Raw genomic sequence first — 16,356 nt, 5'->3', positions numbered from 1 at the left:
ATAGGGTTATGGTATGGCAACGAGTATATGCATGTCTAGGATTGGATCAAGGGAGAGCTTGATACTTATACAGTCTTAATAACCCACCTCCTCTTCTCTAGAATCCTACCTAGTGCATAGTATCTGTTCATCTTAGCTAACGGGGATTTGTTAACGGGCCAAGGTAAGTAAAAACTCGTAATAAAAGAAAATTACCGAAATGCCTCTAAGGGCAAAAATGACTAAAATACCCCTATGTGTGGAATGTAAGATTTATGAATGTTACATGTATACCTTCTGCATTCATATGCATTCATATGATATTCTGTTTAGGTTGCATATGGGTTGGGAATTATGGAACGGAAGAAGTATATGAGGCTCGCATGGTTGCTTGACAACTGTGGATCCACCGACGGCTATTAAGCCCAATATATGATCGGCAGCTTGCTGCAATAAAGGTAGTACCGCAACCGGGCTACCATTGATGTGTATCGGTTGGGTGGGTCGATATTTATATCTGTACATGATGTGTACCAGGGGACAGAGTTGGTGTGTAGCGATTGGATTATTGGGGTGAGTTGCACAGCATTGCACGCATGATATTATTGTGATATTATTGCGATGTGGGCTTCGGCCCAACTGAGGCTAACATGGGCTAAGGCCCAAAGGCCACCGTTATTGAATTGGGCTCAGGCCCAAAATGACTGATGATTGCTTTACACTCGTTGAGGGTTGTACACACTAAGTTCTCGAAACTCACTCCCTCCTTTTAAATTTTTCAAGTGATCCTCAGTAGGCGATTCGACGGGTAGAGGGACTTGGAGGTGGCCAACTAGCATAAAAAGTTTAGACTTAGTCTTTATGTAATTTTTGATATTTTGATTTTAAATTATTTCTATTTGATTTGGGTTGTAACTGTGACAGTCCTAATTCGACCCTAGTCAGAATGTGGTTTCGAGGCCACAAGAGTGAGTCCCAAAATTTATTTAAAAATTTGGTTGCATATCCTCTATGTGTATTAGTGCATGTGTGAAAATTTGATGTTTTAATTTAGACTTATGAATGTGAATTTCATGTGATTGACTTAGTTGAGAACTTAAGAAAATATGATAGGGGGATATGTAAGGACCAAATAATAACAAAGTGAGGAAACTTGGGTTTGCATGTCAAATTGCCCAAAAACCCAAGTAGTGGCTGGCCAAGCCATGATGCCCATCCACTAGGTTGAATTTCAATGCAATTCTTTTATTAGTTAGCAATTAAAATAAATTAAAGAAAGGAATTAAAAAAGAAAAGATGAATAAAATAAGGAAGGAAGAGGGAGTATTCATCTTCTTTCTTTTCTTGCAATGGCCGTGAGTTAGGAGGAGGAAAGAATACATGCTCTAGACATTCGCCAACTCAAAAGGGGTTGATTAAGGTAGGATTTATGTTACTTTTACTAAATTCTTGTGAAAATCTAGTTAGTAGCCAATGTCTTATTACAACCCATATGTTAATTTTCTACCTAAAAGGGTACTTAGATGGCATATGGTTAGGAAGAGGTAAATGCTAAGTGTATGGTGCTTTTGATGTTGTGAATGGAAGTAGTGGGAAAGTAAAAGAAAATTTATGTAGAAATATGGTATATGTGGATTTATAGGATGTTACAAATAGATGTGAAGCCATGCTAGATTAGGAAAAATTCGATCGAGTGTTCATGAGATGAAATTTTGTGTTTAGGTGAATTAAAGATGATAGTATAGTTGATATCATATATATATGTATGCATATTCGCCATCAAATTAAGAGCATAGGTGATGTTGAGTCTAAGCTTTGCACATTCGGCCATATATATATATATATATATATATATGCATGTGTGATTGGATTATTGATAGTAGGGTGATAGCATATGGTTATTAACCGAATAGCTCAAAAACATATGGTGGGAAGATAAGAATTAGTCATGTATCTCCTATGATATGAAATCATTAATATTTTGATATAAATATTTAGCAAGACGGTTAAACTAGTTAATTTATTGATTAAGCTCAAGAAGTTAAAGAAGGAGAATCAAGCAAAGGCAAAGGAAAGAACATCGAGTAGCCGAGTTGGAACCGTTTTACCCAACACAAGGTAAGTTATTAAGCATATATTTTGTATTGATTTAAATAATCATAATACTTATGTACTTATGCCGAATGGGATGATATATAAATGCATGTAGTGACAAAATTATCGATTGAAAAAAAAAAAGAAGTGAGATGTATTGAGTGTTGATTTCGGCACTAAGTGTGCGGGTATAAACATTTACAATAATGAGATTGGCACTAAGTGTGCGAGTTTAATTGTATAGCACTAAGTGTGCGAGTTTGACTATTAAGCACTAAGTGTGCGGACTTACTATATATTTTCGAATAATTATTAACGTTAATGTGCGATTTTATCGAGTAAATCATGGACAGCGGAATGAGTAGATATTTTGAGTTCAAAAGGAATAGACGTTATGTTTATATTTGGAACTGAGCTTGGTAAGTCTTGAACATATGTGGTGATTATATTTGAAGTTAGGAACATAAGATTATTGTGGAATAGATGAAATGCTATTATTAGTATAATCTGAATGAAAATAAAATGATGTGAGGAAATGCATCAAATATCATAACGAATATCATACGAGATGTCAATGGAGGCTTGGCTAGTTGAGAGTATGTAATGATAAATGTGCGTGAAATTATAGCATAGTCGGTATGGATGGAGTACCTAATCTTGCATTATTTGTTTTCTTTTATGATATTTTATAAATGGACAGCAGTGTAATGCTTATGACTTACTGAGTTATATACTCATTCGGTGTGTTTATTTGTCACTTATTTAGGTTCCTTTGATCCATTTTTGTGTGCTCGGGACCATCGTCGAAGTCATCACACCAGCTTGCAACTTTTTGGTATCTTCTCCTTAGTTGGTCTAAGAGAACATTTCGGCATGTATAGGCTATTATGTTTTGTTTGAACTTTGGTATGTATACTTTTAGCCATGCGAAAATGGCATAAATGTTAAGTTGGATTTGGTCTTATGGTACTTAGTTATAAGCAATAGTTAAAGTCTATTTGATTATTATGCCGTTTGTCATGGCTAATCATTTCCAGTGTTACACTCACGATATGGTTATTGAGTAGTAAGGAAATGCTTGGTAATGATTAGCCCTTGGTATGGCTAGTCATGATCGTACTTGGTGATATGTTTGTTGAATTACTCTAATAGGTAAAATTTACTCTAATAATAGATGCAGACAGCAGTAGTGATGTGAAATTGAAAAATCACTAAAAATAGTAGATATAGAATTAAATAATGAATAAATTATGGAATCGAAGCTTGATGAGTCTATTTTCACATGGAAGAAGTAAAGTAAGAATATGAGCTATATTGTATGAGATATTTAAAATCTCGTGAAACAGGGTCAGAACGATTTCTGGATCCCCTGTTCCGAATTTAGAAATTCACGATAATTTCTACAAAGATAATTAGAAGTCATACCTTATATGTAAAGATTCCTTATTGAGTCTAGTTTTATTAGGGACAAACAGCATAGTCATTGAATCTCTGTAGAGAGAGATATCTGGTTCGTAATACACAGAGGTCAGTGTAGTCGAACCCTGAAACAGGGGAGAATTTAACTAATAAACTGTACTAATTGGACGGACCAAAAATTGTGGAAAAATTTTAGTAGATAGATATATGAGTCTAGTTTCAGGAAAAATTTTCGGAATTGAATTTCGAGTTTCAGAACTCAAGATACGAATTTTTAAGTGACTATAACGCAGATTGACAGTTTGTCTGGGAGTTTTAAAATAAATTGTTTGAGCTGTATAAGTGATGAATTAAGCCAGATTACACCTCGTGTTCGATCCCGGTGACGGCCACGGTTTCGGGGTGTTACAGTAACAAGGTCTTTCCTCTGGCTAATATTTCAAATTAGGATTACTATCATTTTTATGCTTTATATTTATTAGAAGTAAAACGTTAAACCATAACTGTTTTTTCAAATACTACGTTTTCGCAACTAAATTTTTAAATGACAAGTTACATTTAAATTAAATGTTTTAAACAATGCTTCTGCAACTGAAAAAAGATTTTACAAAGCAATTGAGATGTATCATTTTAAATAAGGGTTTTCAATGAAAACAAGGTTTTCGCTAAAACACTTCAATGTCACACGCCAGATTCGGTCATGACGTTCGGGTAGAGTTTGGGGTGTTACATGACCCAAATTAGAATTTTAGCTGATTAAATATGCCTGCAAAAATGCCCTTGAAGAACTATCAAAATGCATTCAAACCCCTCCTTTAATTGTGGCTTTATGAAATTACCCCAAGCTTAAAACAGCAAAGTTGAAACTCTCAACTTTGCCATGTGTTTGGCCGGCCAAGGGAAGTCTCTTAGGATGATTCTTTTTGCTATTTTTTGATGCCATATTCAGTTATAAAAGCCAGCCCCTGCTGATCATTCAAAGCATCCCTCATCCATCCCTCATTCCACAACATTCTCTCATTCCCTCTCTCACTTTTCTCTCATTTTTCCATCCCATTTCCCTCTTGTTCAAGTGCTGATTTATTCGCTTGGGAAAGAGGCTCTCATCAGCCATTTTGGAGCTGCAATTAAATGTTCATAAGCCACCTTGATAGCCGAGGAAAACGAAGAATGAAGAACGGAGCAAGTAGTCAAGCCACGGAGAAACACCGGATTTGCTTATTGTTCCCTATCTCTTTAATTTTTGTTGTTGTTTTGACGAACATGTTTATGAATATTTGTGATATTGAAATGGTTATTTTAATCAATTTATCTTAAACTTAAGTTTGTGTTGGGTTGATTATATGCTGCCTGCTTGAATTGTTAAAATGATGTTTATGCTGTTATAGGCATCGGTAAATTGCTTGGTTAAGTAAAATCATGCCTAAGTTATTCTTGCATTACGACTGTGAGGTAGCTAATGAATTAATTATTTAAACGGATTGACATTGTAATTAATTGACACGGTACTTAATCAGTGCATGTTTATTCTTCTAAGGTAGCTGAAGGTTAAATTAGCAATGTATCTGACAATATTATTACCTTGCGTAACTTGCAAGATTATTGTGATTAAATTGTTTCAAGGTAGGGATGCCTTGTTACTTCACATAGTCTTTTATATGCTTATTAGATTTAATTAATTGTTTGAACTGACATAGGGATATGCAAGAGATTAGTTCAGTTTAATAAGTATGTATGTGCAATAACATGTTTGCTTACTAGAATCTGTTTAGTCGGTTGAATTGACATAGGGATATGTTAAGAGATGAATAGATTTTTGTATGTAAGTTTGTTCATAAGTTAGCAAATTACTGGGTTGCTGTGAATTTATTCGTAACAGTGTAAACATGAGTTTAATAATTCTGAGTTCAAGAAATATAATTAATCCAACACAAGTATGTTAACTTGATTAAATCTTATTTGAAATCGTGCATTAGAACTCCTTTGTTTTATTTTTAATTATTTACTTAGTTTTTTTTCAAAATAGTTTTGACCACCTTTTTAAAACCAAATTATTTTTACAGTCCTTGTAGGTAAGATAACTCGACATTTACTTGTCACTTTATTACTTGTTGCGATTGTGTACACTTGTACATTTTTCCGTCGTTCCATTTCCCAATTTTGAAGTTCTTCAAAATTCTCTATTCTACTCTGCCGAATTTCTTCTTTGCTTTCCCCCTCTCCTTTCTAGTTTTCCAACTTTCTCCCTTTTTGTTCGACGTTGTTACACTCGTTCGGTAAGTAACTGTTTTGCAGCTATCTTAAGGTTTTATGGTTAGTGCTTTAATAGAGATTTTGTGTTTGTTCTCGATTAGGGGAAGATTCAGAGGTTCGAAATCATTCATCGAGGATTTAGTTGTGTGGAAGTTACCGTTGTTCGATTGAAAGTAAAGCTTGGTTGCCAAATTGTTGAATAACTCGTTTGGAATCGGTTTAGTTTATGGTTTTAAATGATTAATTTGGAGTCTTTTTGGATGATTTTAGGTTCTGGTGTTCTCAAGAGCATTTTTACAACGAACCGATACCAGGTGTGTACCCGAAACGCAAAAAAATGAGATTAGGCGAAAGCCGAAAAATCCCAATGTCAACGCCACACGGGTAAGGCAAATCTGGGTGTATGGGCTACACGGGCATGTGGGCCTATTATACTGAAATTTTTCGTTAGGTCACTCGGGTCATCCTAATCGACTGTGGGCCTACCGTAGGGTCGGTAAATGCTATCTAACCCTAAAACCAAGCGATGTGTTAGACTGTAATATGATTATGAGCATGCCTATGATTGCATATTTGTTATCTGTTTATATAAGCGTGTTAAGCATGATTTGTCTGTTGAATTCTGTATGTATGATCTGATATTGTGATTGGGGTGGATGATATATATGATGGAGGAAATGTTCTGAAAGGTAGATTATGCCAAATATTTGGCAACATAGCTGCATTATATTTGATACGTGCCGCATCAGTACAACGTGGTGTGTAGGGCTGGGTGAGTGTTTATGGTCGAAGATTATGTGTAGAGGATGGGGGTAGGATTCTATTATCTGGTTCTGAATCTGATCTGCATATCTATATCTAAGATGGACTTAGACCCGAATAGACATCTGTATCTGTAATAGGCTTAGACCCTTTTTGTATCTGATTGATTCTGTTATTTTGTTTGTGTGCATGCTTAATTCTGTGGGGTTACACACTGAGTTTATATAAACTCACCCCCTTTTCTATTTGTCTGTACAGATAACTCATAGTCTTAGGCGGATCGAAGCAGCAAAGGACTCGACGGTGACCACTCGCCAAAATTGTTTTTATTTGATTTAGTTTTTATTTAAATTTGGCATTAAGAGTGAGAGTTTGTATTTTCTGGGACTCTCTAGACTATTTAAATTATTCGGCTTTGGTTCGGGGTTCTCAGTTTTAATTACTTATAACTTGAACGGTTTTCTAAACACAATGATTTTTACAAACTTCCACTACAAATACGTTTTATCCCTAAACGAAAGAGAGCTTTGAAATTAAAAGTAGTAATTAGGGCTAAATGAATTGGAAAGAGTTTTAGTCTAACAACAACAGTTTTTCAACTCATTCCATGTGACACTTCCGGATTTGGCCATAACGTCTAGGCCGGGTTTGAGGTGTTACAAGTTATAAGGGTGAAAGTATAAGGTGAAAAAGAATTTGATTTATAAGATGGCTTCGAAAGATTTTGAAAAAAAAATAGAGAATTATCATGCTGATAACGTTTTATAAAATAAAGAGAGATTTAGAGAATAAAAAAAAAATATGAAAGCAATAGAGGATGTACTTTATTGATTAAAAGGGATGACTTCAATACTTCATTAGAGTCTCTATTTATAGGTATAAGAAGTATAAAAAAAGTAAAGATCTAATTTTAATAACTTTATTTTTATCATGATGGACATTCACTTAATAAATATTCATAACAAAAATTTATTTGTTCAACTTTTTCTAATCTTTTCTTTTAACATTCTCTAGTTTAGGCTTATCTTCGTATTCTAACCATCCATGTAGGTTTTGTCTTTTTATCATTAAATCAAGTTGATGATTTAAAAATTCAAGTAAACCCAAATAAAAAGTTTCTCATCTTTATCACCAAAGTCACTACAATTTTTTGCGTTTACTCTTTTTTCTCTTTGATTTATTTGCCTGGAGAAACCCAAACCTTCCCTTTCTTTTATCTTGAATCAACTACGGTTTTGGTGGGGACGTTGAAGGGTGCTGGAACAGTAGTTTGAGAGAGTTATGCAAGAAGCTTGGAGGTGGAGGGGTAGCAGCTGTGGGTTTTCATAAAAATCAAACCTAGAAAAAAAAAGAATCATGAGACCCATGATAATGAAGTTAATAGTATTTAAAGTTAGATTTTTTTAAAGATTAAACTTTAGAATGAAAAATAATGAAAAAAATTATTACCTGATTTTTAGATGAAAATGTAATTGATGAATGATGATAAAAGAACAGCATTTGTTGAGATGAGATGACGAAGATGCTTTATTTTTGTAATATTTCAAATTTTAATATATATTTCATTTTGTTTTTAAATAATTATAGTATTTTAAAGATTTTTTAATATTTTATTTCAAAATTATATATTTATTGTTTGTAGTTGTTTTATTTTTAAAATATTTTTATTAATTTTAATATATTTTTACATTATCACATCTTCATGATGTTATTAAATCATAGGTCACAATTTTATTGTGCCACTTGTCCTGAACTTGAGAGCATTATAGAAAAGTATGAATATAATAGATAGAATGAAAATTCGGATACTAACTTGAGATAAAAAAAAAGCTTAAGGGTGCAAAATACCCTCAAACTTTTTTAAAAAAAGTATTTAAATCATTTTTTTTGTAATCATTTAGATACTTAAACTTTCAAAATGAATTAAAAAATCCTCAAGCCTTTTTCAAAAAAACAATTAAGCCCTATTTTTTTAGCACTCAATTAGGTACTTGAACTTTTAAAATGCATCAAAAATATATTCAAACTTTAAAAGAAAAAAGCAATTAAGCTCATGCTTTTATTAAAAGTTATAAAATAAATTATGAAAAATTCAAATCAATAAAAGCTATAAATATTATTAAATTTTAAAAATAAAATATTAAAATTTATTAAAAAGAAGAAATATAAAATAAAAAATATAAAAATTATAAAATTTTATAAAGTCGTAAGAAAATTATACAAAATGTAAAGAAATATAAATTTCAGAATTTTTTTATAAAAATTATCGTACCAAAAGAAGCATTTTATAATTTTTCTATAACTTTTATTGATTTTTAATTTTTATCATTTTTCACCACATGTCACGCTATGTAGCGACACGTGATGATTTTAGTTAAAAAAAATAGTGGCTGCTAATTTTTTTATGATGTTTATAAAAAAATTCTAATTTTAATAATTCTTAAATTTTATTAAAATTTAATAATTTTTCTAAAATTTATTATTTTTATTTTTATAAAATTTTTCTAATTTTTAATAAGAGCAGAGGCTTAATTGCTTTTTTGAAAAAAACTAGAGTCTTTTTTGTACATTTTGAAAGTTCAAGTACCCAATTAAGTGAAAAGAAAGTAGGGGTTTAATTGCTTTTTTTTTAAGAAGAAATTTTGAGAGCCTTTTTGATGCATTTTTAAAATTTAAGTGCTTAGTTGAGTGAAAAAAAAAAAAAAAAGAAAGAGGAGGTTAATTGCTTTTTTTTTAAAAAAAAAGTTTGAGGGATTTTAACTAAAAAAAATCATAAACGAATTTGAGAGAATGAAAAATTTAGAGGCTAAATGAATATTTATGCCTGTGAAGAATTATTACAAAATAGAAGTATTATGTCAATCCACTATCTAAATTCACACAGACCTTAGCTCACGATTGCCCATTTTGAATCATATTTTAGGAAATACCAATAATGAATCTACAAACTGAAAGGCCTTGATCGATCTGCATGAGGACAGCTAGGTTCTCTCATTAGTATAGCAAATAGACAATCAAAACGGAGCGACATGAAAAGAGTTTAGATTCATTGTTAGGTGTTCTAAGGTGGCATAAATCATGTTACAATATGGATGGTTCCTATCCTCGATAGAAAACACAAAGAGTCTGTTGTCTAGCTCAATCCAACTACAACCTGGATCCTTTTTCACTTCCAAGTCCCTCAACCTCTGCCTCACCTCCAACTTTTCTCCCCATTTCCCACGTATTGCATATATGTTAGATAGAATCACATAAACAGATATAGTCTTTGGATTCAAACTGAACAACTTTTGTGCCGCCCTCTCACCAACATCCATATCCATCCAGTACCAACAAGAATGGAGTAAAGCTCCCCAAACAACCTCATCTGCTTCAACTGGCATTTTTTTAATGAACTCTTCAGCTTCTTCCAGAAGACCTGCCCGACCAAGAAGATCAACCACGCATGCATAGTGTTCTTCAGTTGGGACCACACCATAGCAATTTTCCATCAACCTGAATAATTTCATTCCTTCATTTACTAGACCAGCATGAGCACAGGCACACAGAATTCCAACAAAAGTAGCACCATTAGGAACCACTCCTTTCTGCAACATATGCTCAAAGAGTAGAATAGCTTGAGAGCCAAGCCCATGGTGTGCATGCCCATTAATAATAGCTGTCCATGCTGCCACATTAGGTGAAGAGATGCTGGAAAATGACTCGTGAGCATCACTGATGCTGCCACATTTGGAGTACATATCTATAAGGGATGTTCCAACATAAACGTTAGAATGGAATGGTGTTTTGATCAAGTGTGCATGAAGTAATTGTCCTTGTTGAAGAGATCTCAGGCATGAACATGCATGAAAGAGAACTGAGAACGTTGACCTTGTATGGGCTATTTGTAATCTGCACATATTGAGGTACAGCATTAGAGCCTCTTTGTATTGCTCATTTTGAATATAACCAGACATCATTGAATTCCATGTCACAGGGTTTCTTTCCCCTCGTGTTTCTTCAAACAGCTTTAAAGCTTTACCAATCTCCCCACTCCTGGAATATACAGAAATCATAGTGTTGGTAGAAACTATTGTTCTTTGAGACATCTCTTCAAATAATCTTTTTGAATCTTCAACTCGGCCGCAAGCAGCATACCCTTTAATCATTAGATTATATGAAACTGAATTTGCCTCAACAAGTGTATTGAAAATCAGTTCAGCATCATCAATCCTACCCATTGATATGAGGCCTCTAATTAGTGAGTTTGAAGCATTCAAACACGGATTTGTGACTCCATCATAGACTCTCTTAGCATCAGCAATAGCTTCACAATCAGAATAAAATTCAATGAGTGCACCACCAATTAATTGATCAAATTCAAATCCATATTTGATCAAAATCCCGTGAACAAGCCTCCCTTCACGTAAATTAGCTAACCTGCTACAAGCCCTTATAACAGAATCCAAAGTGAACCCATTAGGCACCACCTCACTACTCCCTCTCATCCACCAAAACAACTCCAAAGCCTTTTCGCATCCGTCTTCCCTCTTCATGTATCCCGAAATCAATGCAGTCCAAGCCACGACATCCCTTTTCGGCATCTTCATAAACATATCAAGAGCCTCCTTCATCAAACCACACTCAACATAACCCACAATCATCAAATTCCACAACAACTCGTTTTTATCATGCAAGTTGTGGAAAACCCGCTTCGCTTCTTCGATACCAGAACAGTTGGCATAAAAATACAACAAAGAACTTCCAACAAGCTCAAAACTCTCACTCCCAGATTTAATAACCATACACTGAATCTGTTTTCCAGGAGTTAAAGACAGCAGGCGACCACATAAGCTTAATGCAGTGGAAAACGTGAACTCATTAAACTTTATATCACTCCGATGCATGGATGAAAGTAAAGCAAGTGCTTCATTGAATTTCCCCCACTTTGAGTAACCAGAAATCACGGTGTTCCATGACACAACGGTTCTCGTAGGCATTTCATCAAACAGATTCCGCGCAATGTTTAACCTGCCGCTCTTAAACAACTCATTTATGTAAATATTTGTAGAAATTGTTTGAGGTAGCTGAGTTGAGTATAGCTTGAAGAAACATTTGTTGACATTCTGTTTCCAGTTTGCCGGGAAAATGCATCTTAACGACATTTGGAAACAGAGAGGAAAGCAAACTGAATGCAGTGTTTCTCGTTTTAGAAATGAGAAACACAGGTCACTTACGGTGCCGTTTTCTATATATTTCCTGGAGTTGGAAACGCACCATCGGTTTATTAAGCTTTCTTCCTCTGTGGTCTGTTGTACTCAAAGGACTGCTACTTGTTCTGCTTAATTGTAATCTTTAGTTCCCCTCCCAGACCCAGTGATCCTAACTCAATTTCTTCTATTTGTAAAACGAAAATTGAAAATCCCTGCCCTTGATTATGATATTCAACTCTTAAAACTTTTTCCGGCAAACGGCGATTGCTGACACTAGAGAAGAGTTTTTAAATATTAAGTAAAGGAGCTACTCAGCCCAAGCACCAGTATTTTAGCCAAGACAAACAGGCCCACTTCTCTGTCTCAACCAAGATCTAGTATACTAGATCTCAACTAAGCCTTGAGACACATGTTGTGCGTTGGATAAATTAAGAAAATTTCCATTTCATTTTAAAAAGAAAAGTTTAAAATATTTAATATTTAATATTTTAAATGAGTTTGATAATTATTTTAATTTTATTTAATATAAAACGTTAAAATTAAGTCTCAAATAATATTTTATTTTATTTTATTAAACAATTAAAATAATTTTTGAGAAAATAAGATATTTATTTAAATTACAATATTTATCTTTTATCTAAAATTATTTAAAATAATATAAAATATTATATTAATAAGATTAAAATTTAAAATAAATATTTTTAAAATTGATATTTACTTTTATCAAATAATATAATTATATCCAATACTTATATTCATTAATTTATCAAATAAATAATTTTTCTAATATAAATTTAATATTTATAAAATTAAACAATAAAATTTACAGCTTGTTTGGTTGGCTGTAATGGTAAATTTAATATTTTATTTCATTTTTAATAGAATTGATTGGTATAATTTTGATTTTGATTAAGATATATGATTATTGCGAGAATATGAGTAAAAATACTTACTTGTCATAAACTTTGGGATATTCACCTTGTCTGTGATAATTTATGTAAAATTTGAAGTGAAATTATGCCATAAGAGGTGGAGGTTAGAAAATGTTTATGTTTAAACCTTTATAGCTTTAAAGTTATTTTAATTTGACATTATAATATTTTCTATTTTGTTATGTTATGATATATATAAAAATATTATCTAACCACAATGATTTATTAGTAATCCGAATTTATTATTTGTTATATATAATATATGTGTAATGCCCCAAAAATCTGAGTATTTATTTTTGCATGTTGTTATGCATAAATACATGTCTGCTTCAGTGGTTGAATGCCCTGAGGGTATTGGTGAAGTCCTGAGTTCAAGCTTTGGCTTGTGCTAAATTTTGTTTTTGCTTGAGTAAACCCTATCTCTTGTCAGTAAGGTTCTTAAATAAATATGGTTAGGTTGTGTCATAAAAAGCTTATTGGTTCAGGGGATAGTGGCGTGTTACTTCTGCTAGGAAACCTGAGTTCAAGTCCTGTTTCACGCAAAAGGGTGCTCTTTTTGCTATTGGGCCGTGTAAGAGATTGAATGATAGTGGGATACTAATGCTCATGGGCCGTTGAGAGTGTTAGGGGAAGTAAGGAGTGTGTAGCCGAATTTTAGGAGTGTTGTTGTGACAGCCCAAAATTGACCCTAGTCGGGAAGTGGTTTCGGGACCGCTAAACCGAGTCACCGAAATGTTTGAACGTAATATTTATTGTCTAGAATATGTACTTATGAATGTGTGAAAATTTCAAGCTTCGATTTAGTCGATTGCATGTGAATTCAGTTATTAGGACTTGTGTGACACTTTTGAAATGTGATAGGCTAATCTATAAGGACCTAATAGTGCATGTAATCAAAAGGGGGGACTTGCATGTCAAATTCCCCCCCTAATAGCTAGTGGCCGGCTATGACAAAGGATTATGGGAAAAAACATGTCATAAAACATGTTGGGACAATGGTGTATGTAAGAAAAAAATAAAATAATGAGCATGGGAATTGAATAATGAAAGGAAGAAAAAAAAAGAGAATGGTGAGTGTTTCCCCCATTGCCGTGAGTTGAAGAAAAGAGAGAAAAAAATTGTTGTTCATCTTTTTTCATTTCTTTGAGCTGAAAATTCTAAGGAAGAAGGAAGGGTTTTTGCTTCATGCTTGGTTTGGAAGAGGATTAGGAGGAGGTTTGGCCATACTTGTATTAAGATTAAGGTATGTTTGATGTTGTGCCATGAGATTCATGCATGTTTTGGTTGCTAACTTGATGTTCTTATTAGCCCATGGTTCAAATCTTTGCTATGTCATGGGGATGATATTCGGCCAAGGTAGATGTTGTGTTAATGCCATTGCATGCTAAATATGAAGCTTGATAATGATACATGTGATGGTGGATTGAGGACTCTTGGATTTTCTTTTAGCATTTTTGAGTGAGACATTAAGTTCTTTGTTTAACCATGACCAAAATCGAAACGGTATGGTGTTGTGGTGTATTCGGCCATGGTAAATCCATAAGTATGATTTATGCATATTGCATGGTAGGTAAGATTTGAGCTTTGGATATATGTTTATATTTGGATATAAGCAACTTTGAGATTCGGCTCTAGCATATATATATATATATATATATATATATATATGTTTGCACATGATGTATTGGTATGACATATAATCTCAAGGTATATATTTGCATATGATGATGTTTCGGTTATGAAATAAATGATTGATGCGTATTGAGTTACAATATGGAATGCGTTAGTTAGTAAAATGTATGCTGTTTTTGTGTGGTATTAAGTGTATAATTGGCCTCAACATGGACATGCATATTCGGCCACATGAGGGGGATTGGTGTGCATGCATTCGGTTAGAGGCAAGCATATTGATGCCTATTCTTGGCTTGGAAAATTCGGCTAAGGAGAGTACTAACTAATGTGTTGAGTTTGATTCATGATTTCCGTACATATGTGACTTTAATGTCTAATGAAAAAAATGTGGGCTAAGTACCTTGAATTCCTCTTTCGATGCTCAAATGATTAAATCAATTTATTTGTTAAATTAAGCTCAAGAGCAAAGGGGAGCTAAATCCGATAAAGGGAAGGAAAAAGTGGTCGAATAGCCATCGGAATCATTCGACAACATCCGAGGTAAGTTCTTGAGTAATAGAGCTTAAATTATGATTTGATTAGATCATGTCTCAAGTAAATCGAAATCATGCTCTTTGTGTGTGGATATTGAACCGAAATGTGCAAGAGTGATAAGTGTATTGTATTTGAGTTTTGCTAATGGAAATGAAATACTGAATGGGTCATGATTTAGTGTTAAATGTGCATGTTTATTCGAATGGTGTCCGGGCTAAGTCTCGAAGGCTTTTGTGCTAAGTGACTAAATCCGGGTCAACTCAAGGCATTTGTGCGAGTTACCAAAATCGGGTTAAGTCCCGAAGGCATTCATGCGAGTTATTAAATTCGGGCTAATTCTCGAAGGCAATTGTGCGAATCACTATAACCGGGCTATGTCCCGAAGACAATCGAGCGAGTCGCTATATCCGGTTAAATTCCGAAGGTACGTGATTCGGGAATGAGCAATCTTGCTGTAAAAATTTCAGTTAATACGCTTGCAAAAATTCCAGCAATGAGGTATGTTCGTATGTGCATTGGAATAGTTGAATTCCTTCGAATAATATTCGCTCAGTTGAGTAATGAGCTTCCGGTATTTGGCTAAGATGATCCCTTATGTATGAACATAGGGGTTGGAATGTAAAGTAGAAATGATTTGAAAGTATGTATATACGGAATTATCCGTTTAGTTATATGAATGCTATACCTCTGTTGTGCTTAAATTCTTCGCTCAAACTTACTAAGCATAAATTGCTTACTCCGTTTCTTTGTTTCTTTGTTTTATAGATTTTTGGCTCGTCAGCCATCGGACTCGGATTTTTGGAAGTCAAGTATCCCACACTATCAAGGCCCTTTTGGTACAAATTTTGGTTGAGCTTTGAAATGGCATGTATAGGACTACCCTTTGTTGCTTTTCAAGTACTTTTGTGATGTATGTGTGTATGGCCATGCGAAAATGGCTCGTAAAAGTGGAGTATGGCATTAGACCATTTGTGTTTATGTATATATGTATGGTTTCATGATGTGACTACGGACTGAATGGAAGTGTTGGGCAAATGATCAGCCATTGGAATGGCTAAATATGATTATATGTGGACCTATGTATGACAAAACTCTAGTTGGTCCATGGAAACCACGAAATAGGTAAAGTTTACCTTGAAAACAGATGCTGACAGCAGCAGTGGTGTGGATTTGAAAATTCACTAAAATTTTTAGGAATGGAATTAAATAATGAATAAGTTATTTAAATGAACCTTGATGAATCTACTTTCATATGGAAGAAACGAAACGGTCATATGAGTTATATGTTAAGAGATATTAAAGTTCTCGTGAAACAGGGCCAGAACGGTTTCTGGATTCCCTGTTCCGACTTTGGAAATTCATTGTAAATTAACCAGAGATAATTAGGAGTCATTACATATATGTATAGATTCCTCTTTGAGTCTAGTTTCTATAGAAACAAACGGCATTAGTATTTAAGCCCTGAACAGAGAGATATTCAAGTTGTATCGCGCGAAGGTCAGTGTAGTCGACCCCTGTAACATGGGAGACTTTAACTAATAAACTGTACTAATTGGCCC

The 16,356-nt window shown here is 33.7% G+C and overlaps 1 protein-coding gene across 1 annotated transcript; it reads right to left on the bottom strand.

Moving 5' to 3' along the window:
• Positions 1-9,394: 9,394 nt before the first annotated feature.
• LOC108483139 (putative pentatricopeptide repeat-containing protein At3g25970) lies at positions 9,395-12,118 on the bottom strand. Its single transcript, XM_017786366.2, has one exon. It carries the CDS (start codon positions 11,649-11,651, stop codon positions 9,522-9,524), a length of 2,130 nt encoding a protein of 709 aa, XP_017641855.1. The 5' UTR covers positions 11,652-12,118; the 3' UTR covers positions 9,395-9,521.
• Positions 12,119-16,356: the final 4,238 nt, after the last annotated feature.

This window comes from Gossypium arboreum, chromosome 7 (assembly GCF_025698485.1).
Source record: "Gossypium arboreum isolate Shixiya-1 chromosome 7, ASM2569848v2, whole genome shotgun sequence".
Classification (NCBI taxonomy): domain Eukaryota; kingdom Viridiplantae; phylum Streptophyta; class Magnoliopsida; order Malvales; family Malvaceae; genus Gossypium; species Gossypium arboreum.
Note: the sequence above shows the minus strand (reverse complement) of the source record. Positions and strands in the feature narration are given on the sequence as shown.

Excerpts from the sequence above, each read along its gene's own strand:
- LOC108483139 (XM_017786366.2), bottom strand. The coding sequence starts at position 11,651 with ATGTCGTTAAGATGCATTTTCCCGGCAAACTGGAAACAGAATGTCAAC.